This window comes from Symphodus melops (assembly GCF_947650265.1).
Source record: "Symphodus melops genome assembly, chromosome: 5".
Lineage (NCBI taxonomy): Eukaryota > Metazoa > Chordata > Actinopteri > Labriformes > Labridae > Symphodus > Symphodus melops.
In genome coordinates, this window is record NC_136695.1 from 5,174,400 (window position 1) to 5,201,047 (window position 26,648).

General features: G+C 40.6%; 1 protein-coding gene across 1 annotated transcript in view; it reads right to left on the bottom strand.

The window, feature by feature from the left end:
* tsnare1 (T-SNARE Domain Containing 1) overlaps positions 1–26,648 on the bottom strand; it is a 151,012-nt gene that overhangs the window by 39,139 nt on the left and 85,225 nt on the right. The window contains exons 9-10 of the mRNA XM_079343521.1: positions 10,372–10,444; positions 1,243–1,325 (exon numbers count right to left, since the gene is read on the bottom strand). Of these exons, the coding sequence (XP_079199647.1) occupies positions 1,243–1,325; positions 10,372–10,444 (156 nt within the window). The remainder of the gene's footprint in view (positions 1–1,242; positions 1,326–10,371; positions 10,445–26,648) is intronic.

The following is a 26,648-nucleotide window of genomic DNA, read 5'->3' on the forward strand; positions in this document are numbered from 1 at the left end:
CTGTCTGTCTCCTGCTTTGTTGATTTTCTTCCATTCAGCTGCTCTTTCTCTGTTAAGACGGCTGCGGTCTGGATTGGTTGAGAACTAAATTGCTCAGTGTGAGCTTGGTCACGCCTCAGCTCTCCTTGAGATAATGAAATGACAATTAACTGGAAAGCTGTTGCCATTCGCTCATTTGTTCGCTCACTGGTGGAGCAGCAGCAGTGAGGGGACAGACAGAAACCACTGCAATCGTGACAGACTGACAACTGCCCAGCAATTGTTGTTGTTTTTTTGTGATCGAGAAAGCTACTCATATGATGTCGAAATATCTTCTAAATAAAAGGTAAAAACATATGATTTTGGTCTAAGAAGAAAACATTAAAGCTTATAAAACGTCTACTTTTACTGCCACTTTATGAGTAAACTTGGTTATTTAATACATTCAACATCCACTATCTTCAGATGAGTTGGGAGGCAGCTCCAAAGCTGTGCAACCCATGCACAAAACGTATATATATATATATATATATATATATATATATCCTTTATTAACTCAGTGACACTTAAGTCAATACATTATTTACCATCGCCGGAGGCCTACAGAGCACAGAGCCACTCAGCTCTCTGGCCTACTGAGATACTCCCTGACAGAACGGCAGAAGACACATATACTTCCTCGAAAAAGAAAGAGCCAAAGCAGACCCTTGGGCATCTCATAAAGCGTCTCTCCAATATATGCTGTGAAGTGGAAAATCAAGCCATGCCAAAAAACAAAACAAAAAAACAAAACAGAAAAATAAACATTTTCTATTTAATTTCTAGCTGCTGTTCTCTTGTCCATTAATGCAATTTCCGCTTTAAGTCAATACTGCTTGTAGAATACAATTACACATGTACAACTATTATCTCTGAAGGAGTACGACTGGATTCTGGAATAAGAATACTATGTTTTTCTTTGTGTTTTTAAAAGACTCCAGGCAAAGAATTTATGTTTCCTGTCTCTTCATACAATTAGTTTAACTGAAGGCAAAAGCTAGTGAAGTATGACACCAAATTACATCATCGTTGTTATTATGCTAGTGGGGATTGTGATAAAGCTGTGTAATCTAGTTAGCAGAGTCCCTGTTTGCATGTCTAATCAAGCTAAGCTTCTTGTGACTGTATTACAAAGCAAGGGCTCACTCAACTATAAAAAAGTCAAACAGAGCAGAGTGAATGCACAGTACACAGCATGCTGCGGTACAGGGGGGTCAGTTGTACCTGGTATTGGTTGGCCTTTGCAAGCTCCTGATTGGCTGATTCCACGTTGGATGTTGTGGTCTGGATATAATCTTCAATGCTGTCTGAGGAAACAGAGAACAGATTGACTTACAATGGGTTAATTTTACTCTTGGTATTGACAGAAGTGTCTTTAGGCAACACCCCAACACCTTCGAGTCCTGTATGTTATCTAAAACGTCGCTAAAGTTAGGGCCTGGCTCCGTTTTAGAGCGCTACTCACTGGCGCTCATTGTTGCTGGCTTACATAAATCTACTTTGATATGGTTCTCTCGGTCACTAAAGACACTCATTATACTATAATTTAACAAATATCGTCTTGGGTTTTTTTCATGAAAAATGTCTATATTTTTTATATATGATATCCACAGTGTTTATTTCAATGACCCCTGGACACCAGGACACAGCATAACCCATTGCGCTTTACCTGACATCCTTAGGGATTATATATTCTGATTCCCCAGGATGCTCCCCACCCCCAGAAAGATGTATATTACGTGCACATTAATCTTATCATATCATACATGCCTCTTTTTTTTTTTTTTTTAATTACTGAAGGAGAAAAGGAGTTAAGAAATTTGGGAGGCAGATACACAACTGCAGCACTTCAGTCCAAGAGTTATTTCACAAGTTGGACAACAGTGTGTGTTTTGTGTTTTAGCATAATGTTGAAGCCTTGAAACTTCTTTTCTTCCTGGGGTTCTTAACACAGACGTTACATGTGACAATGTAAGCGTTACAACACATTATAACATGACATTAATCATAAACAGGACAAACAGTAACATAGCACAACATAGGCTTTTGTATAATAATGTAGCATATTATCAATGTTTGACCTTTCCATAAATATAATGGTTAATTGTATTTACACTGAGGAATTAAGGGAAAACAGGACATTCATAAGCAACATTAATTCAGCATCCGGTCAACAACCAAATTCATGTAGCCACACAACAAGGTGAAGCAAAAATATAAGCCAGACAAATGTTTTCCCCCAATCAAGTCCTTCTGACGGGAAACAGAAAAAGAAGGCTGCATAGTTGTCCTTCTCCGTGACAAACACATCTCAGAGTGCTCTCCTCTAATCTGTGTGTGTGTGTGTGTGTGTGTGTGTGTGTGTCCTTACTTGCTGAATCATCCTGACCTTAATGGAATGAGTGACTTTTGTTCATAGTGTTACTTTGCAGCACACACCGCCTTGACAGCGCATTACGTGACAGCCCTCAGTGTTACCAAGGACAACGGGTCTGATAGTTAACACTACGAAAACAGCAAGGCCTCATTTATGGGCTGCCAATACACAGCAGAGAATGGCTTGAGACAGAACATGTTTAATGAAGCGGAAGCTCTGAAATATTTGGTAATTACCCACATATATATATATATACAACTGGCAGAACAAAGCGAGAGTGCTATTGATTGTTTAGGTGTTGTGAGAGTGAAAAGGCTGAGGCCACTTTAGAGATGTGGGTAAAGACTTTCTTTATGTGATGGCCTCGGATAATTACTGCACCACTTGAGCTTGTAAAGAATTAACTTTTTGAACTTACCAAGAGCAGGAGGTTGGAGGACTGAATGCTGCTGAGTGAATGACGCTTCCTCCGCCTCCTCCTGAGGTGGAGAAGGCGGAGGGACACATCATCACCAGCTGACTTTCAGAGGAAGGTTGACTTCCGGAGAGAGTGACTCACTCAATCTCTGCTCAGGGCTCTTCTTTATTTAAAACTGATTCAGATCGACTTCCCTTTAAGTCCTGTTTCTGTTATACAACACCTCATTTGATCACCTACAAAAGTGTCTATGTTTAAATTGATTTTAGAATGAGACAGTGATAGTGAAGCTTTGGATTACCAACACATTGCCAACACATTGCTACTGTTTTTCATGAAGCCTTGGAAGCATTTGAACATGTTTGTAACTGTAAAGTGGAAGAATCAATATTTACTTATACGTTTACTAAAACGATGTGTATATTCAGCGGAAGGGGCGCCACCAGGGTTGCCGTGCCCCAGGAAAAGATTTAACATTGGGCCCCTACCTCAGCCAAAACTAACCACACATCCACCACTCAAAAGACTCATTCAGACTTTGAATTATATGCTTTATTTTACACCCTGAAAATGGGATATATTTCCACATTGTTAAAAAATCATCTGATTTTAACAGCGTTGTTTTTCTTTTTAACTTGCTTATTGATGTTCTAAAGGCTTTTAATGTCTAAACGTGATCTTATTGGTTAGATTACTAAATTAAAAAATATACTGGCATTAATGGTAAACGTGCAAAATGCCCATTAAGGGCCCTCTTTCCTCCCACCTGGGCCCTGGGTAGTCAGTCCCACGATTTCCCCACTACGACTCCCCCGTTTAGCAGCTCTAAAGTTTAACATATGACTCAACAGCGACCCTCACAGGTGTAAGTCGCCTGCAGGTTATCTTGTCGATGGCCATTGAAGCGAGTTGAGGTGAATTAAGAGTGCAAAAGTCAAATTACACCTGCAACACTCAAGCATTTTAGAGCTGTCTTTATAACTCCATGTTAAATGCACCATCACCCATTACACTTGGAGCTCACTGGTTGACTGACTGTCCTGGTCGTCTATACAAAGCAGGAACCTGTGTTACTGTTCAGGTGTTCCACCTGGAAGGGAAAACTGTTATTTGACCGCAATGCAGTGGCATGCAAGAGTGATTATCGAGTGTTTTTGGGTCTTGAAATATGGAGCTGAATGGAGATACAATAAATTAATGGCAGGATCAACAATGAAGATTGACTTGTAACTAATGTTCCTAAATCCAGTTGCAGCGCCTCAGTGCCTAAGAGTGTCGACTTAGCCTCTCTACATCAGGGATAACTTCACCTTTGGACCTCTGATAATTTGTAATAACTTCAGAGGATGTCTGTGATTTTAATCCTTTGCAATTTGTCCACATCTGTAATTTGCAGGGTAAATATTAAAGGTCGAATGTCAGCAAACACACAAGTCCCTCTGATTACAATTATCCACTTGGAATCTGCATTTCAGTAATTTGGGCGGGCATTTCTGTTTTTTAAAGGTCTCTGCGGCTTTTCATGACCCTTTCACCTGTCAAGAATAATAGAGGCTGTGTTGGACATTGTAATCAAAGGTTTAGAAAGCATGCTGCTGGGTGCAGATTCAGCTGGTTCATCTCAGCACACACCGAGAACTATGAGCAGAAAGACGAAACTGAAATCCAGAAGAAGCACACGTCAAAAAGAAAATTAATGAACAGGCTCGCATCAAATTCCTTCATACGTTGAGGCATTGTCTCCTGTAAAGTGCTGCACTACTTTGCCTTTTTGTCTCCATTTGTAAAAAGAATAGGTAGAGCTCAGCGCTTTAATTATTGTTGCTGAGCAACCACTAAGTCACGCACAGAGACACTTTACATTCAATGTCTTCAAATTTCAAACATGTGGTGAAAAGCCGGAGGGGTGGGCTCAAACTGCCTATAAACTTTATATGTCCTAAAGTTATCCACCTTGTGTCTGCCCACCTGAGGCCAGGTGGATGCTATGCAGTGCCTCGAGATTTTCAATCCCAAAGTTACAGACTTTGCTTTCAAATTTGCTGCACCGAACACTCACACCTTTGGGGTAACACTAATCCTATGCCAACAGGCCCTTTTCAATAACAATATATTTTTGACATGGCACTTTAATCCATATAAATAAATATATCAATAAATAAAAAAAACAGAGGGAGGCAAATAGAAGAGAGGACCCCTGAGACAGAGGTCTCTTTTTCAGAGGTACAGCCCAACGTCAGTGGTTCCCAAAGTGATGGTCGAGGAAGCCACCGAAACAGAGGTCATGAGATGCCCTCCAAAAAAAGAACAAATAATAAAGTATAAAAATACTTCAAATGCTTGCACATGATAGCCAGCAACAATCTAGTTGTCTGCTGTTCAAAATAATTGTGCGTTTTATATGCTGTTGTAATAATAACACATTTTATGTATAATGCACCTTACATTTAAAAGAAAATCTCAAAGTGCTGCAGTACCATAAAAAACAATAAAAACAACAGTAAAGTATCAGGCAGAGTTAAAAACCTGAGCATGAAACAAGATCTAAAAGCAGTGGTTATAGGGACAGGGTTTTTTTTTGTTGTTGTTGTTCTAGTCACCAGTGTTTTTAAGGTCTATTCTATGTTCTACGTTTCTATGCATGAACCACCTCAAGTGACAGTGGGAGTCCTCATTCACCGGCACAAAGGTTTGAGGGTTTATGTTGAACATTTAGGGAACCCCTGCTCCTCAGCCTCAGTGCATATTCAAAGTCCTTATTGATAACTCTCTGACGCTGTCTGTGCCTTTAGGACACATTTACATTCATACAGTGAAATATGTCGATTCAATATCACAGATTTTTAAACACAGATTCACTGAACACACCTCATGGCTCATTAGAATCAGCTTTATTGGCCCGGTAAGTTTAACACTCAAGGAATTGAGTAGACTGTCCTGGTTTGTTCTTTTTGTACAAAGGTATAACATGAAATATAACAATAAACTCAAAAATATACTAGTAATTAAAGACTGATATACAAGACTAAATAAGGAACAACCCCTCAACTCGCCACTTTCACGCCACTGTGGATGCTGTTGATATGTTGTCCCTGATTTTGAATTCTTTGGGGGATGTTAGGCTTGGTCTTTCTCTCTCTCTGCTCACCTTCCTTCCTCTGCTTGCTGTACACCTGAGAAGGTGATTTAGAGGCTCCTCTGCAGGGTGCAGAGGAGTGTGAATGCTCTGTCACTCACACACTCTGGGCAGTAGATGTTTTATCGTTGATTTTCAGCAGAGGCTACTCAAAAATGTTGACATTTGAAACCCTGTTAGGACCCTTTGGTACTGTACAGCATCCCCAATTGCAAATAAAATCAGATCTGTCGTGTATTATAATCCACTACAGAAACAGTCCCTCAGCACGTGTAATCCCAGAACATTTTAATCACCCTCAGAAACAAAAAGAACGTTCTCTATTGATGTGCACAAAGAAATACATATTTAAGACCTCCTTTGTTTTGAGCGCCAGTGTTTGTGTGTGCATGCTCAACCAACCTTGTTGATTGTGTATCTCAGCTCACAGGCTTTAATATAGTGTGTCCTTAGCCAGCGTGAATAGGCCATAAAAGCACTAATCCTTCCTTCTTGAGCATATTCATTTCTTTGTATTACCTGCTGCTTTCATACAAACGCCTCCGCAGCACATCACATGTTATTCATATCCGCCACTACACAAAAAAGCCTTGTTTGAAAAAGGCCAAAGGCAATTTCAGCATGTCCATTATTGCATTGCTCTGTACTGTAATGATCAAATTGGACTTCTGCTGTGTAATAATGTCGTAAACTCTGCAGTGTTTCGCTGAGAGCTCGTTTTTCTCTCAATTGGCCCATTTAGGCGGGATCACACTGTGTTCCTCCACCTACCACGTGCAAAGCACCGCACCTGCATCCTTTCACGTGCAAATAACAAAACGTCTGAAAACGCAGTGCAGTTCATGTATATCTGAGGATTTCTGAACAATCATGAGGTGTGGTTAAATTTACAACAATTTCTTTAAAGGACATAAAAGATGAACGGTGAACATGTTGAAGAGCAAAACACTTCAAATAAAGATAATTCCAAAGTGCTCCATTATTTTTTGACCCTGCATAGGATTTAAAACAAGTTGTATTCATGGTCAACAAAGAGAGAAAGCATTTTCAAACAGTGTAAGAAATGTGTCTGTTATAAGCATGGACTGTAAATGTTAATGGACAAAGCCTGAGTGACATCACTCATCTGTTCCTGCAGGGGGCTCAGGAAGCTCAACCACCATGTTGGAGATCCTGTCTCAGCCGGACTTTCAGTCAACCTAACGACAGGCTGAGAGCTGCAGCTGAGGTGGGTTTTAAGCCTCTTGATGAGCCGATACATTGCGCTCACCATGTCAGCTATGCGCCTTTGTTAATGATAAGAATTAAAAAAAAAAAAAACCCAGCACAGTGTGTGCCCGTGAGAAAAACAACTAATCAGACGTATTTTCTCTTTAGTACCAGGCTGTAAACATGTTCATTTAAAAAACAGACTTTTTTGAATGTCGAGCATGGGACTTTGGGGGCTTTTGGAGCCATCCTCTAGTGGACACTAAAAAAACTGCAGGATTGTGTACCTCTGCATTGGCTTCATTTGTCAAAACCAGAGGTTGCAGCTTGGTTATAAGTAACTCTTTTCCTCTCCAATGCTTTAAAGAGCTAATCAGACAAAGATAAAACTTTATCAAAGCATCCCATGAAAGGACCATTCTCCATATGTATTCAGTTTAAGTGAGGAACATGAACCATTGTAAACAATGTGTCTCATAAATCAGGATACAGAGGCAGTATAAAGTAAGATCAATTATACTTCCACATTATATTCACTGATTCTTCCATCTGCAGACACTTCTCTACATATCCATAATAGTATAACACTCCAGTGTTGAGCAGTTACTAACTGTTACTACTAAAGTGAGGGAGTAACTTACAGAGTTAATGCTTTATAAAAGGTTGGTTTCAGTTTACAACTAATTTTCTAAACCTCTTATTGGCGTTCTACAATTAGCACAAAAAACGTTCATATTGAAACACTTCCCAAAGTGACACTTCCCATCCTTTTGTTGGCGCATTGACCTTCAAACTGACTGAAAAGTGAAAACTTAAATCTTTCATGGAAGAAAAATAAGAGCTCATGCCAAAACCTACCACCAAGTCATGTAGTGCTGCTGTAAATCTTTGAAGAAAAAGGCTAACAACTTGTCTTTAGCTGCATTTAAAAAAGGCACTTGGAGAACAAAAACACTTTTGCATCATTCATTTCTCTAAATGTTAGACATCCTCATTAAAAATAGTCCGTCAGAAGTAAGAAAGGCAGGGGAAAGAAATAGGTATTCCATTGTGTGGGAATTAGGGTAAGCCAGTACGAGTCAGCCGGGCTCTAAAGGGTATTTAAAGGGCATCTACATTAGCCTGATTGAAAGCAGCAGACAAAAGGATACTCTCCAACAAAAAGGCAGCAATTAGCAGAAGTTATTGCTTCCAATTCCTCATCACACACACACACACACACACACACTCAGTTAAACACACATCTGCTGAGTACTCACGTCCAACAGTTTAGCACCATGAAGCTGGAACGTGCATTAAGTCTTTGTAACTGCACTGCACACTGATAGCTGATATCTCTTTAAGGACTGCTAGCCATTGACTTTTTCAGTTTCCGGTGTTTTATACCAGTCAGTGTCAACAGCATCTGCATCAGTCTTCACGGATCACCAAAATATAGATGTTCGTCGACGTTACTGAAAAGTAGTAACTGGCTGAGTTACTAAGGAAGTTAGTGCATGACAAAAGTAACTTCTAACTTGCTAGAACTTGGTAAATTACTGCTACTTCCTGTTTCTTCCATCCTCATATTTATGTTCACTTTACTTCGTGCTGCTGTGGCAGAATGGACGAGTGATAACAACATTTCAAATAACACTATACTTGTTTTTAGTTTGTAGAGATTTTACTGATTCGATCTCTAAAGGCAACTGACTCAACAGGTTATGAAGCTTTTCACTCTCAACAACATACCTACCTATCAGCCTATTGTTCGCTTTAACGGCGTGATGAAATTCTGGAAAGTAAGTGTTTCGAGTTATTGCAAAAAGCCGTGGTGTTATAACAACACGTTACGTAGCAATACGTTAGTTGCAACACTGCTGATCATGCAGTGAAGAAGTGGAGTGACTTCAAAAACGTCCATTTAAAGGTCGGCATGCTGCCATTTTTTTCCCTATTTTGGGCCAATTTCTGAGTCGTGCAAGAATTTTTGGAGTCGGGCCGAATTTCACTCTCGTGACTCGTGTAGTATACAAGTGGCAGTGAGCACCGATGTATCCCTCTCAACCAGCTCCTGACCGGCAATCGGCTGCTTGCAGGAAAATCAAACCTGTTTGATATTTTGGTCGCGTCTCGTTGAAGCAGAGCTACGAGGCCCATTCACCTGACATCAGTGGGTTTCCCCTTCATTGCGCCTGCGTGAAAAATGTAAACATCCCGACATTGAGAAGAAGCAGCATGTTGTCATGTCTGTGCCGCTGCAACGTGTGGTTTTTTTGTCTGACGTTTCAGACAAAAAAAAGGGCACAAAATGTCCAAAGAGCGCTCGTCTCTCCTTCGTGAACTTTGGCTTCTCTTCACATTCGATTTACTTGTGCGGTTTGAGTCTAAGATTTTCAAAACAATTGAAAACATCTCAGTGTATGCCCGTGTTTAGGTTGTACAGATTCAAGGGATATGAGATATTTGAACAATACTCCTAGAAATGACATCACAATGAGCCCAGGTATCGATGTAAGCACTTATTAACCGAGTCAATTGCAGACATTAAGGGTTAAAAGGTGAAATCAGCCTCACAGTTACTTGTTTTTCTGAATAAGACAAAAAGCTGAAAGCTAACGCTCCTCCAGCCACATCTAAAAATGTTTTGCAGCACTCACTCCAGCTGGACGCATTCACCTCAATTTGGAGAGCCATCTGCCTTATCAGACCTTTCACTCAGTTCAGAATTGATCTACAACCCCGTCACAACAATATTTTTCAAGTTTGTCTCTTTGTCTTTGTGGTTCACATTATAAAGTACCAGTCGATCCTCCGGTGAATGTTCATGATGGAGTCAAACATAGCTGATGGCAGATTTATGACCCAGCAGCCGAGCCTCTATATCTGCTCTTTATCTGTGTGCTAACTTTCATTCTGTTCTGCCAAGCCTGAATCACTGCAGGGCGTGGAGAGCCGTTTACAGATATCAGGGTGTCTAAATGGATTTACTCTAACAGGCCACAGTTTGTATAAACCCAGAGCATTTTTGCTCCTCATCAAAGAATGTTCACAGCGTGGCTGCGAGGTGGAGGTTAAAAAGTTTGTTTTGCCCAGCAGAATGTTCTAGTTTACGCGAATAATCAAGCATAACGGGGAAGAAAAAAAAAAACATGACTGCAAAGGTTATCTCTGCTTACTGGGACATGAATGTAAACAATATTCAAAACACATGCAACACACAAAAGGTCTTACCTATGGAGTCTCCTTGTTCGTGGACCATACTGGCCAGGTCCTTCATGATTTGACTGACATCCAGCATGTCTCTCTGTGGAAAAAAAAGCCATGTTAAGAAATGATGTTGCAATTGTATTCAATGCAGTCGTTGGAGATGAGACACAGGAAAAACACTAGATAAGTATACACCATATACTTTAAATATCAATGGATGAAGCCTGAGCGATGTCAGCCATCTGTTCCTGCAGGGGACTCTGGAGGCTGCAGCAGCCGCCATGTTGGAAATCCTGTCTCACCTTAACTTCAGTCAACCTAACGACAGGCTGAGAGCAGAAGCTGAGGCGAGGTTTAGAAAGCCTTTGAAAACCTGTCATGTTGCGCCCACCTGTCAGCTACCTGCCTAACCATGGCTCACATGTAGCAGATGATAATTACTAATCACATCAATTTTCATGTTTTGTACCAGGCTGTAAACATGTTATAACTGGCTTTTTTGAATGCGGTGTGTATGTGACTTCCTGGCCTCTGGGAGTTCACCTCGAGTGGACACTGGACAAACTGCAGGATTTTGCAATTCTGCGTTGGCTTTGTTTTTCAAGACCGGAGGTTGCCGCTTGGTACACAAATACGGAGCATTCGACCGAGCTAGTTCAAAGTCAGGTTTGAAGCCTGGTTTACTCAGTCTGTTCACCCTGAACGGCCACCTGTTGCCATGGTGAATGATCATATGAGAGCTTTATGTTGGCTTTTCAACGTCATGTTGCATGTATGTGCTCTTTTTATAACGCATATGTACCTTAGTCTTTAATGTAATACGATGTTGTGTCACAACATTGTATAAAGCTCTTTGATTCATAGGTTCAAACCTTTATTACTATAGCACGATCTGTTGCCTCTGGCTGTGAGCCTAAAGCCAACATCAGGAGCATGTTAGACAGGTCTGCTGTCCTTACTTCTGAATCCAGCCTTTTCACTTTATTAAATGCTTTTAGCTCAAAGTGACACTGACACAAATGATGTTTCTTTAGGACATGAAAAGGACTCCTCCTGGCTCCCTCCTTAGGCACTATACAAAGGCTCGACTTTACACATAAAATAAGCAGAAATGAGTCGGCCAGTTCTCATCTACACATGAGTTACAAGTAGCAGTACTTGTCACAAGCGGGTAGTACTCTTTGCTACCCTGTTGGTTTTCAGGTGATGCTTATCAAAAGAAGCTCTCATCAATTTTTGAGTGGCTCTTATTTTGTATTTTTATGCAGCCTGAGGTAGGAAAAAAGAAGTGTTTGGAAAAAAAAATAAAAAAATAAAAATAGCCCATCGCAGAGGAACAAGTTCAAAATTATAGTAAATCATAGTAGAAATGATCCAATTATGTAGTCCAGAACAAACGTGTGTGTGTATATATATATATATATATATATATACACACACACACACGCTGGTGCTTTTACATGTGGACTAGCCTCCAGAAAGCTTCCTGAAGTTTTCTGTGCACTTCATGCAACTTCTTCTTCTTTCCAGCATCTTCCTTTCCTTTGCTCTGTTTTGACATTGTGTTTGTGTTGACTCTCAGGTAGCTTTGAATTAAAGGCAAGAATGCTCCTTGTAGTGTCATATAATGTTGCTTCGTCTGCCATGTTTGCAGGTATTTTGCACTGCAGGAAATCAAATGTAAGTGATTTTCTGATAACTAGAGATACACACTGTAATGTAAATAAGAAGAGACCGGACACTTGATAGTACCCTCCAACAATCTCCCTCGACAGCATGCTAAACAAATAGAAAGACACAAGTGGGTACAAACAAGTGCCTAAGGTGGTTTAAAGAAACACAAGGATGGATTCACTGAGTTGAAAACATTTTAATTAGAAACAAATAATGTGGTTTGTCCTGAGGCCACATGAATGTAGCATGATTAAGTGTGCCATACAGAAACAAAAAGAACAGATAGGAGACAAAAATAACAAGAACAATCCTCAGTCTCACTCGAGGCCTGACTCTGCACCCTCAAATCACTGTGTACGTTGCTCACGTTTTGTTTTCAATCTTAATGGACAAAATGCTCCCACTCCTGAATGTCTGGTTTAGTGATCATAGGTTAGTGATCTGAATGATGATCAGTGCTGCTTTTGCTGCACTTCTAAAAACTCCTAAAACTTTTAGAAGAGCATATCAGGACTGACTGGCCCTGAGATACTTATTCACACATGTCCCTCACAGCGTGATGTTTTCCATGTTGGACGGGAGGTGAGACATGATGAAAAAAAGACGCAGTGGAAATCCAAGCTGGTAGGAAAAGCAATAGAATAAAACTTTATGATGACATTTCTCTTTATGTCAATGTTGTGTGTAATTTGATGTCTTTATAATACAAGCAGCGGTGCTTAATTGCAAGCTTGATGATCACACTGGATGCACCCTGGATGCGTGATAAACAGCATTACTACCGCATGCCTTCAAGTTTTCTGAATATTTTCTCCTCACACTTTGGCTCAGTGCGAATGGAATAGTTTGAGTAAAGCCACCAACATTGTATGTCCAAATCTAATACATACATGTTTTTTTCAAACTAGGATCCTCATTTCATTTTGCTTCAACTATTGATTTCCTGATTGATTAGTAAACGGTTTGGGCTATAGCAGAGATTTTCTGGTGGGTTGGGACCCAGAGGTCGGTCGCAGAGCCATTTTCAGTGGGTCCCGATTGTGAACTTGGAAAAAAATGTGATGAGTGAAAAGTCTGTGAAAGGCTTTTAGAAAATAATTTGTTTGTTCAGTTTTTTGCTTCTGTCACATGTTTTGTACCAACTGAGGTCCAAACTGCACAATTTTCCAGTAAACAAATCTGACTGGTAGAAAACAGCATGAATTTGGATCACAATTTTACACTGAGGAGTTGAGGGTGGGTCCTGAGGCTAGAGGAGTTGAGAATCATTGGTCTACAGAATGCCAGTATATAGTGAAATGTACGGTGGCCCTGAAGGTCACATCAAAAACGTTTTTTTTAAAACAAATATAACTTTAAAAACCTCAAAATATAACCCCCAAAATATCTTTTGTTCATGCGTTTTTGTTTCTTTTTTCAGACAAAGTATTCGAGTAGATGTCCCTCTTTTACCTGACAGTTTCGTCTCTCGCCTTCTTCAGAGTCTCACTGACAGCGTGTGACGTGTCAGCCGGCAGATATTGACACGGCACGCCCAGCAGGGCTGTCAGATCCACGGGTCTGACCACGCCCACGCCAAAACGGCGTGATCGTGGTCAGCCGAGTAGACCCGACCACCCCCCCAGGCAGGCACGCCGCGTCCCCCCGCCGACTATTCCTGGAGTAGAGTGTCCCAGGTGTGTGAGAGCATATAGCCCCCCTCGTCCCTGTTCATGGCTCTCTTTGCACGTTTCCTGATTTGTATTGCCTCCTTGATCCAGCGTTTGTATTTGTTTTCTTCTGTCCCGATGATTTTTGCCCCGTCCCAGTCCATGACGTGTATGTTCCTTTTGCAGTGGTCTGATATTGCTGATTTGAGATTTTCGTGTAGTGCCGTTTCCTTTTTTTGATCTTGTGAGTCTTGTTGCCGTTTCCTTTTCGTATTCCTTCTGGTGTTCTTGTTTTCTTGTGTGAAATGGTCTTCCTGTTTCTCCGACGTATGTGTTAATGCAGGAGTTGCAGAGTATTTCGTAGATGACATTGCACTTGTTTTCCCCTTGAATTTTGTCTTTGGGGTGTACCAGGAGTTGTTGTAATTTTGTGTGTGGTTTTATTGCTGTGCCAATGCTGTTTTTTCATGATGCGCTGTATAGGTTCTGTGATCCCCGAATGTATGCTAAAGTGACTGTGGTTTACTGATGCTTTTTTTTGTTTTTTGTTTCCTTCTGTTTGTTTTTTACTTGTTTTCCTTTATTGATGGCCCACATGGGGTATTGGCAGGCTCTTCTGTGATGAAGCTGGTCCTTTCATATAGGGTTCTGATTACTGAGAGTTTGTGTATTGTTGGGTGTTCCAAAGTCCAGAGCAGGTACTGGTCGGTGTGGGTGGGCTTCCTGTAAACAGTGATTTTGATGATGCCATTGTCATTGTGGTGAATCGAGAAATGAATGGGTTCTATTGTGCTCCTCTTCATGCGTGATTTTGATATTTCCTGTGGTGTCCGTGTTGTTGAGGTGGTCGGTAAGAGGTTGTGTGTGTCCAGTCTTTATCTTTTCCAGGATGTCGTCGACATAACGTTTCCAGAGGGTGGGTTTGAGTAGTGGTGGTGCTGTGGTAATGGCTTTTTGTTCCAGGTCCTCCATAAAGAAGTTGCTCATTATGGCGGAGAGGGGGTCCCCCATGGCAAGACCCGTCGTTCTGACAGCCCTGCTGGGCGTGCCGTGTCAATATCTGCCGGCTGACACGTCACACGCTGTCAGTGAGACTCTGAAGAAGGCGAGAAACTGTCAGGTAAAAGAGCGACATCTACTCGAATACTTTGTCTGAAAAAAGAAACAAAAACGCATTATTAATTGAAGACATAATGAATGTTTTTGAGTAATCTTTTGTTCGTATTTGAAACAGAACAATAACACTTTTTTTTATGATTTGTGAATATTCTCTTTGGATTTTATGCTGGTTTTTTTTTTTCATTTGTCTTCAGAGACACCGTAGACCAGGGTTTCTTAACCATAGGGCCGCGGCCCTTCGAAGGGCCGCGAGCGCCACCTGCAGGGCCGCAAGGGGATAATATGTTTGCATCTGTGGGCCGAAAGGGCCGTGATCGTTGGCCTGCAGTATACTCTCCGACCACCAGAGGCAGTATCATCAGTTAGAAGTAGTGGAACTTTACAACGCGACACGCGCGACACTCAGCAGTATAACCACTTCCTCCACAACATCCTGTTTAGCGGCTAGTTCTCCCAGGTCTTATCTAAATGCTGCATATGGTCGCCCTGTGCTTGGGTAAAGGTTGAACTATTTGCCGCAAGTATTCGTTGCTCTTTTGGCGGCGACATACACGATGTATCATATCAAGGTTCTGTTTTAAAAGACGATACAACGCGAATAGCTGCTGAAACACATAGCCGCCGCCATTGTTGTTTGTTGTCGACTACTGCGCATGTCCAAATGTTTCGTCTTGCTGTCACAGCGTCTCCGTGTAAACGGGGCCTGAATCTGAATGGAAACGTAATGGAGAGGTTCTTAAAACGAAAAAATAATGACAGCAACGGGGGCAGCGCTACACAAAACAGAATGCTCATTTTAATTTCAACAAATCTACCTAACTTCATTGAGCACCTAATTTTATTGCTTTTGTTGCTAAGTTTATATTGTGTTACTTATTTGACAAACATGCACTTAAACATGGTTTTATATGAGCAAAATTAATTAAATGATCTTAACTTGTGCAAGGTTTTATGCATAATTAGCCTATGTATAGGTTATATATTGATTAAAAAACATACAAATGAAGAACAGGATTCATTATTACAACATAGTGACACAAATAGCTATTAAATAAAAATGACCGCAAAAGTTATATCAGAACCATTCACTCGATTGGGCCCCAGACTACCTTGCCCTGAAAATGTTGGGCCCCAAGGTCAAAAAGGTTAAGAAACCCTGCCGTAGACTACCTTACAAACTCAGATAGACTGTATGTAAAATTGACATTTTCCAAAAGGGCTGCCAGTAAACACTCATTGAAAAAAAGGTAAAAGATGATTTGGACTTGATAGGGCATAAATGATTTACAAAAGACACATCAAATAAAACTGCAGATCTACACAACACCTCAAATGGGCATCTGTCTGTGCATATATTTGTAAGAATGAAATGCTCAAGTGCTTTCCATCACTTAAATTGACAAAGTCAAAGGATCTGTTGTTTAATCCCAAATGTTGTGTGCTTGGCTTGACTAGCAGTAAAAAAAAAAAACAGTTCAAAGTTTTCGTTCAATTATTTCTGTGTCACGGTACAGTGCAAAGCAGAGCTATGGTTGACCGCAGCTAATTCTCCACAGTCCAAGCTTTGAATCTGCTCTCAATGTTTCAGCTCAAAGCAATATGAAAGCTTATAAAAACCTCTATCTCTTTCTCACAGGTCCCCTTTCCCTCCATTATGGCTCCATGCAATCACAGCTGCGTTTGTGTAGCCTAACCCATTGGGCCGTCCATCACAGGTGGCAGAGATTGCTGTGGAAACTGGCACCTATTCTGCCACTTGGCATAAAGCGTTTGATTGGAGCCAAAATGGCCCCCGGCAAACCCTGTCACGCCAAAGACCTTTTTTTCCCGCATTTATCATTGGGCAACCCTGTCTACCAAGCTGTAATAGAATAACAAATGTATTTTACCAAAGCATTGGGCAATCAGGCCTCATTTCATCATAATGATGGAGCAGTGTGTAACCAATTTAGCAAATAGTGTGTGGAAGTAAATGGGCAGAGACAGCCACTCACACAGGGTGGATGCAGTGATGTGATGGGTTGGGACCTGCGCCCAAGGGCTGAGTGGGTGGCCAGGCTCTGAGCCAACACGGTGGCCTTTTTCATATTTCATGGGCTTTAAATTCTCCTCACGGCCAATCTAGCAGCCACTGGAAACCGGCACTGGGCTGGGAACCAGTACTGTAGATTTTTCTATTGTGTTTCCGACAACAGGTTTCCAACAGGAGGTTTGCTTATCAGCACAACCAGAAGATAGTCCTGCTTCTTTTCTATGACAAGGACCATAGTGAAGGTCTTGTGTGAGAAATAAAGATTCAAACCAAATGCCTTTCAGTTCAGTCAATTTGCAATTTCCGTGCTCAATGAGGTCTGGACGTTGGCAATTATTTCAGTGCAGCGTACACTCACTGATGGCTGAGGCTGTTATGTTAAGTGTTCATATTAACTACTCCCATTCATACCCATTCATATGCTGCAGATGAAGCTCAGGGGTTAAGTGTCTCACCCAAGGACACATCTGACATGTGGCTGCAGGAGCTGGGGATCAAATTACAGACCTTCCGCTTGAGAGATGACCGATTCTACCACTGAGGCACAGCTGCCCCTGATGCACTCCCATACCCTCACAGATGCAGGCTTTTGAACTATGCACTCATAACAAGCTGGATGGGCTCTCCTCTCTTCAGTCCAGAGAAACAAGAGCCTCGGATTAACAAAAATATATGCAAATTTCGACTCATTAGACCTCAAGACATTTTATTTTACTTTACTTTTTTAAATGAGCAAGGAACCAGAGAAAAGATCTGGTTCTTACACAGTTTCATGTTTGCATGTTACAGTTTCATTTATCTGTGCAGGGATGAACTGTGTTCAGAGACAATGGTTTCTGAAACAGCAAGCTGTGATATCCACTACAGAATTGTGTCTCTATGTGTCACTGATCTTGACCTGTATATGTGTAAGTAACGCTTTAACAAGAAAATATCTTCCTGTTTTCTTTTAATGGTCAGTCACGTCACTCTGTGTAAGTCTTTACTGTGAATCAGGTTTACAGAGTCTTGTTCTGCATGGTTGATTGTCTTCTCATCTGGCGGTTACTCCCCGAGCTGCAATTTTCAGCATAAAAGAATAATACTTAATAGACAAGATCAATCTTCATGCTGATGGTCTCATTTGCTTTGGTAGGTCATAAAAATGCATCTGTGTTAATTACTTCATAGCTGCGAACCCCTCACAGGGGCTTTCATATAAAATAATAGCCAGACAGAAATAGAATACATCAACCACAAAGACTACTGACTTTTTGTTTTTGCAGTTTAACTAGAAAGTCCAGAAATGTGTTGATGTTTGATGTCCCACATGTTGGTTTGTAGTAACTGCTTAAATAGTACTGTGACTATAATCTGTATATGATGTATAGAGTTAGTTTTATGCAAGAATCTGACTCCCGGCGACAAACTGATTGCGACTGAAGCGAGTGAATTTGACGTAAAGTTATGTTATCTGACATCTCACAGCCTGGTTCCATAGAATCAATGTGCTTATCTGCATGGCTCACTACGGAGCCCACTGCTCCATCTTTAGTCAAAGATCCTGCTTCCACTGCATGTACTGGTCCGGCTATTTCCAACAGAGGCCGCTGCCACCTCGTGCAAAGCAGAACCGAATGGATGGACCCAAACACGAAGGGAACGCAAAGAGCCACCGGTCAATTTTAAAATAAAACACAATACACAGACAAAATTACGTCAAAACAGCCACCCAATGAACAGCAAATCAGTCTGTTTTGTCGTTCTCGTCGTTTCAGCCTTTTAGTTCTACCGTGATCTTGTGATTTCAGCTTCTCATGGCTGCGTGCACGCTCTAGAAACAGACCAAATGTGGTAAGTTCAGCCTTATAGGATGGGAAAAAAAACAAGGCAGAGACGGAATGCTGCACGCATGGATCCTTTGGAATCTGCAAGTAACTTATTAAATCAACTACATTGAGTGCGTTTACATGGACATTAGTATCCTGGTTACGAGCCTTATCGCGGTTTAGATCATATTCGGGATATGACGTTTACATGCTCACAGAGTATGTTAGTATGCTGGTTCCTGATTACTGAATCTCATTTGCACAGGCACTTACAATGTTCATTTTTTACAATACAAACCAAGGACAACAAAGGTGGTCGATCGATCACTGCTATAGCAGAGTAGCAGAGGAGATGTGGTGAGAATCTTTGGTCTATCTTTCAGACACTTTCGCAGGCTTTCAGTGCTCTTTTATATTATCCAACACTTTCAAAACAAACAGACTATGTACATCGGCTAACAGCATCTGCAGCAAAGTTTTCATGGTGCTTCACTTTTCGTTATTTTCTCCCAAGGCACTCTGATTCTCCGCCTTTACACAGGCACTGCATCCTTTTTTTTAAATTTTGTTTTGCATGCGCACTGTATGTATTCGGTTTGCAGCTCTATATTTTAGCAAACCTTCAATTAAATTTTATTTTCAATTAGCAAAACACAAAGATGCTCTCGTTGGCGTTTGTCTTGCATGTAGGTGACTAAGCTCCATGTCTGTGCAGGTGTTGGCAGGGCAGCACTGTCAGAAACCGGGGTAAGGCGTATACATTCCACAGCATCCAGTTTTCTTTCGGAGTTCTCCAGGTAGCAAAATCAGGTTTCTCAAAACCGGGATAAGGGTGATTTCAGGTTTCTGAAATCAGGATTTCTTTACAGTACATGCACAAATACAAAAACGGGATACTTAAAACCCCAATCAAAAACGGGATACTCAAGTCCATGTAAAGGCACTCATTGTCTTTCTGGTGCACAGGAAAGTTGTGTGTAGTACAAATGTTTTTATTGGTTTAAGACGCTCAGACTGTTGCAAAAGAGCTAGTGTCATTAAATATACTGAAACTGTCATTTCAATGGTCCATCTTCTACTGTGTTGATAGAGACAGTGACTACTGGGCTGCTACATGTAAGATCTTTACATGATCATGTATCACAAACAAACCTCACACTGATCAACAAGTAACCATGCAGAGATTGTAGCACATATATTTCCTGACATTACAGAAAATTGCATCATTGTCACAACTAAAGAGCGAGTCATTTCGTAAATTGAGTCCTATTTTGACGTTTTTAAATGATACAAGTCTTATATTTTCTGTTTGTCCACTTCCCCTCTTCACCACAAACTAATCTGCAGCAGAATTAGCTGGGAAATGAACCAAGACCAACTGTCCTAGGGGGATTTTGTATGGTTGTTCACAGAACAGCTCTCACTACAGCCTAAATGAACCTTACCTAATGGAAAAAAAAGGGCAGCGTCTGTTTGAGTTTCAACAGGTGAGGTGTGAAAATACTTTTCAACAGTCTATCAGGCACTCAGGACCAGGGTGTGGATTTTTGATAAAAACTCGAAAAATTCTGTGCAATTTGAAACCATTTTCATGACTGCTGGAGTTAAAAAAATTTATTCATTTTTTAATGGTTTTTAAAATGTTTTTCACGTGAAGTAAAGCTGGACATTAAACTAGACTGTTCCGCCCACATGGAGGTGCTGTACAAGAAGGGACAAAGCCGTCTTTCTCTTTGGAGAAGGCTGAGGTCTTTTAACATCCATAAGCCTCTTTTGTGCACCTTTTCATCAGACTGCTTGTGCCAGACTCTTTGGTGTGGTGTGGTATGTTGGGGACAGTGGGCTCACACAGCAGACAAGAACAGAACCAACAAGCTAATAATTAAGAAGGCCAGCTCCGTCATTGGGACTAAAATGGAAAACCTTCAACATTTCACAGAGGAAAGACTGCTTTCAAAGCTAAAAGTCCATTTTGAAAAATCCTTCACACCGACTCCACACGCTGGACGTGGTTCAGCAGAGACCGTTCAGTCACAGGCTGATAACCACGAGGTGCAGGACTGATGTTACAGGAGTCATTCTGGAATTTTTAAAAAACAAGTTTTTTTTCTCCTTAAGAACCTAAATCCCCTTCTGTTCTTGTAAACATCTCCTAAAACTCCTAAGAGTGAATAGATTAAAAAAAAAAAAACCTCTAAATAAAAGAAATAAACTACTACAACGACTTGGGCTTCAGAACCAAACTGAATTGTGTTACCAAAAACAAACCAGGAACGTATTGAACCATGGGCTGACTGTAATCGTGCATCCCTCACAGTTACCGTTGATTAAGTGTTTCCTCAGTGCTGTGAACACTCCCCTCTGCTGCTCTTCAATCCTGCAGCTGCTATGATTGTATTTGACGGGTAAAAAGTACAAAGTGAGAAAATAAAAGACTCAAAGGGTGTGAATATTTTCATGAGACCAAAATGTCAGACTGTGATTCAGACATCTGCTCCACCTGACTGGGGCCACCTCATAGATGAAAGAAACGCAATTAAACTGGAGGCCAAGATACAAAAAAAAAAAGTCACAAAAGACAAGCCTGCCGGCGGCATCTGATTGACACCTCACTCAGCAGTGCTGCATGCCTCACATTCCTCCAGTCATAAGAATCTGTCTGATAGTGGCTGTTAGAAACACTTCTGGGAGATACTGCAGCTTGATCCAAAGCTTTGCAACATGCAGATTGTTTGATAGCGGATGAACTAAACGGGGAAAAAACTGACTGCTTGTTGTTCCCCTTTAAGGCTCATGTCTGCAATAAAGTGCTTTGTTCATCTATAAGAAAAATCAGTAGCAGCTTCAATGAGCTTCCCCAGTGTGATTATTTTATTCTTTTTCTGCCTTTACACTTTCTTTATTAAAGGGAACATTTGCTGGGAACAGTTTGATACCTGAAAGCTATCAGCGCAATGCAGAGAAGATTTACAGTCCTGTATATGACAGCAAGCAGCAGGGATTAGAAACAGGGCTACATGTGGCACCATGGCAGTTTATAAAAGCCAGCAGCAGACATGCTAACATGTCATTCAGTCTTACACTGCAGTGTGGTGATGAGACAAACTGCCGAGTTGCGCCTGCAGAGGGAAGTGTGGCACAGCAGAGTGCTCCTATCAGCTTCTTTAAGGTGAACCAGCTTCAGTATTAAGCTGATTAAGTATGCGAGTCAGCCTCAAAGAGGGAAGACGCTGATAGACAGCACGACCCCTGAAGAGGCGTCTGAGAGATTTAAGGCATTTTCACACCTTGTATGTATGAGAAGTTACTTGGAACTCTTGGAGTGCTCTCTCCCACTTAGTTTGCTTCTTTAGGCCAAATGAAAGTGCAGCAATCAGAGCGAGACCTCAGCGAGAGAGAAGTCTGTCACTACAGTCCTAAACCAGACTGACACCTTCTCTGAACTTTGAACATCAGCCGACCAGGAGCAAACTGAAGCGAGCCCTCGGAGCCATACGCTGTCTGTTCATTCAACCACTTTCATTCACATAAGAGTGAAGGGAGCTGTGTTTCCAATCTCACATTAGATATTCTGTTTTTAGGTCATTATGATCACCCTGTCACCCTGTCACGAGGACCTCTGGGTGCCATGAAAATGTATCACATCGGGGCCCCTGCACCATAGAATCTGTTAACCCTGCAATATATTGCAGTGTACGTTACATAAATAAGCCATTATAAGCTTTGAGTTCAGGTCATCAAAATGTTCCTCTTTGAAACTCTTGATACCAAAAACACTTTCATTGATTGATAGTATTAAAAAGTACAGAAGCTTTGAAAAAAGTATTTTCTCATTATGACGTGTACTGAAGGCATGAGTATCAAAATGTTGCCAATGTATGAGTACAATTTGGACAGTGCAGAAGTTTGCTTCCAATTTAATTATGATTAAAAACAAGAACTGATCTAATAAAAGCTTTCTATGACTATTATTTTGTTTTGTGGTATGAGAATAGATACCCTGTTATTATTGTAGCTTTTTCATTTCTAAGAATGTCCTGCTAGCATTTGCAAAATGAGAAAAAAAGCAAGCAATATCACTATTTTACATTTTTTAAGCTGGAAAGATGGTCAACATTTTCCGACTTGTATTTTATCCATTTGACTCAGTAAAGATCGAAGGAGGCTGTTGTCTGAACAAATCACTCTTGAAGGAATCTTTGACAAATCACAGCTGCCAGTCGAGCTAAAGCTGTTAACTATTTGAGTTCTCCTGCAGGTATGATTGATATTATAATATATATTATATGTTAATATTGTTTGTATTATTATTTGTTCTATAATATAACTTAACATGTCAGCCCTATTCACTGAAAACATACTGCAATGTCATTGATAGGCCTATACTTTCCAACTATACCAGGCCATATTTTGAAATGCGCACTATGTAGATTTGGTGGTGAAATTAAAAGTTGGAGAGGAGAAAGAATTCTATGTCATATTTTCTGAACTAAATACACAAACTTTATTGAAAAGAAAAAAAGGGTCCCTGAACACTGTTCGGAGGTAAAAAAGCTACCAGGAGAGTTACGGTTTCACTGTTTGGGGGCCCTTCACCATAACTTCTTGTGTAGCATCTTCAAACTGTGTTCCAGGGACCAAATGTTTCTCTGAGGACAGTTATTTTTTTATGTTTAAAAATACAACAATGTACAATGGAAAATGTTGATCAAAAAATGTTGACTGTGGACCTGTCGAAAATTTTCATTTTCAATTTTTTATAATTTGCAGTGTATAAAGTTATGAACGTATACCACAGAATATGTACACTTCTGTAACTGTCACGTTTCTCCATACCAAAACTATATTGCACATATTTAACCTAGCTATGTTGTTATTTTTTTTTATTTAAAGGCTTATTTGACAGATACAAAATAACAGATAAATTTGAACAGTCATCTGATGTATGAATCACAGTGTTTTAGCCAAGGCTACTTTACGGCACTTGTCCCTAATAGGGCAAATATTAAGCAGCAACCTCGGTGTTGTACAATGAAACCAAGCGGGACTGTACAAAAGTGCAATTCATCAAGTGTCCACTTGGGACCGGCTACAGAAGTCAGACACACACACACACCTACACACATTAAAAAATGCACATTTTTACAGCAGAGATAAACTGTTAAAGCCTGGTACAAAACAAGATCTTGGGTCTGAAGAGCTCACATCTTTATCAGCACAAACTGTACAGGGGTGAATATGTGTGTGTATACATAATTAGGGGCATGGCTGACCCGACGGATGGAAAAGCGTGGTGTAGCTGTTTGTCAGGAGTATTAAGTCCCGTCTGAACTCCAGCTCTTTGCCTGGCGTAAGGTCATCTGAAAGTTAGGTTAGCAACAACCATCATTGGGCACCCATATGTTTGTGCACTTTACAAACCAATGAGTGACATACTGTAACTGAGATTACGTCCATGTTTTATACAGTCTGTGTGTGAAATGATACCTTAAATTCTGATGTTTATCTCTACCTGGAGCTGTGAATGAGATAAAGGGTGTAATGAAGTCCTTGACGATGACGATGACGTGCGAACATGTATGAACAGTGGAACAATGTGCAGCTTTGTGTTCCTTAACAATAGATTGTAGTTCATCAAGTGTAGCTATGTTTACCCAACAAATGCAATGACTCATGCTGATTGTGATTTTAGTGTTCGATGACATAACTACTCTACAAAGGAACACAAGTTATTATTCGCTGTCAACACTTGTCCTTTCAAGCCCCTTCTGTTCGGCAAAATGCTAGCTTGCAAGTGGTAACCATTTCTTTACAATGTACTGAAGAGCTCAGCGTACCTTTGTGCTCCCTGAATATAGATCCATTTGGAGCCTCAGATTAACTGAACAAAATATTTTCATTAAAAATATCCATACATTTTATCAGCCAGACAGCACATCAGAGAAGAGATAGAAGATTCAAGTGAGCACACAGTTGTGTTTAAAATAAGAGAGGCGTCCTCACAACACGCAGTCAGAATGAACCTCTGCCTTCTTATGAACCAAAGTAAGGGCTATGTCATGAGTAGACAGACCTCTCGATCTCCTCCAACATCCCGCCACACAGGAAGCACCCGTGATGTAAACCATGATTTCATGGCATTACATGCTGTCCGTGTTGCAAAGTCCCTTCAACATATTGCATTATAAACATTACCTCAGCCAACCTGCAGCTTCTGCGTGGTATTCCTCTGCTTCGGAGAGAAGAAAGAGAGTGGCTGGCTTTGCTTTTTAATTGAAAGAGGATCTTCAAAACATGACTTTTTAACTTGTTTCAATTGAAGTACACAAACTTAATTAACCTTCTTTACTGCAGGTGCTGGATAATCTCTCTGTCCACGGGGACATGGGCAGACCTCTGAACTCTATTTGGTCTGCTAATGTTCTGCATACTTTTTATATTACAGTTGTCTACTTTGATCTAAATTAATTTAAACATCATCATTTTATACTGAACTAGACGGGTGCAAACTTTGGCTACATGAAAGCCAGAAATGATTTAGCATCAGTTCAGATTCAACCGAGTAGGTATGGGCATATCCATACTGCAGTATTGGTACTACAGTACTGAATTCTACTCATTTGGTAAAGCTTACTTTGAGTATTTGAGTATTGCCAAATGAGTTAATTAAAAAAAGCATAAATTAATGCTCTTCTTTTCGGAGTTTTCTGCCATTTTCTCTCAATATTGTAATGAGACAGATTGTTTTCGCATGCCTCTGTCACATGACTGTGGAGACCAACCACACATAACAGTGGCACCCACAAGCCCACACCCACAGGGACACACATCATGGGAAAATAAGTTCTTAATCGAAAAGGGAGTGAGGATGAAAATGCAGCTTCAAGTTGTATTTAGGCTCAATTATGCTCCATGTCCGATACTCTTTTATTTCATACGCATTTCTACATGTCTTATCGTATACCGTAAAACAAATGTTCTTAAGGGCAGAAATCATGGGGGCACTTCAGCAAACAGTCTAAGCGAAACAAGCAAAATACAACAAAGAAGAATATTTTGGCTTTGATTTTTTGTTAAAAAATTGCAAACTACAAAGTAAAGATGTGATGTTGCCTTGACTGGACACAGGAAGGGACGAGTGTTGCAGCACTTGTCTGCTCCACGAGCTTTGCTGTGCCTGTCACCTTGACTATGTTTTCAAAACTGAAAAATACAAGTGGTTGGGAATTGGTTCTGGGTGATCTGACACACTGAACAGCTTTTTTTTCCATAAGAGGGGTCTTCAGTGAAGACACTTAAGACCATTCCATTTAGAAATCATGGGAGGACCCTCCTTGTATAAAAACATGTATTAATTTGGCAGGTACTTAGTCCAGAGCCACATACAAAATGAGGCGAGAGTCTATCACTGGAGCAGATGAGAGCTGCAACACTTAATTCCATGATCCAACAAGAGGCAGGAGTTTGCATGTTTTGGAGGTCATAAAAGTACTCGGGCTGTCAATGTCCATGAAAACAACTTTGAATGACTTGTCAAGGTCATTTTCGAGCACATTTAAAACCCTCCTCCCATTGCTGCACAGACACAAATCATTTTCATAACAACTTATTTTTCAATATTTTATCCCAGAAACACAAGTCTATTAACTTGATCAGGTTCGAGTGCAGCTCTCTTGTCATTTGCAATATTACCTGCTGACAAGAATACAGATTGACACAAGTACATATGTGTATTTGCGAGCCATCTCGGAGTGTTGTGAGTTTTCAGTGACCCTTTGTCATTCCACCTCTCTGTGGGCAGAGAGAGAAGTCTCTCAGGGAAGTCTGCATCTGTGGAGTCGTGCCCCTGTCACTTTCACCACAGTATTACTGTCTTCATTTACTGAGGTCAAGAGTGGACGCAATGGTCAAGTTACGGTTAGAGCGCCCTCGGCTGGATCAAATTTCAAACTATGTCAGACGGCTTGACTGTGATAGACTTTATACTCTGAATTAGAATGTTTGAATTTAGATTAAAAA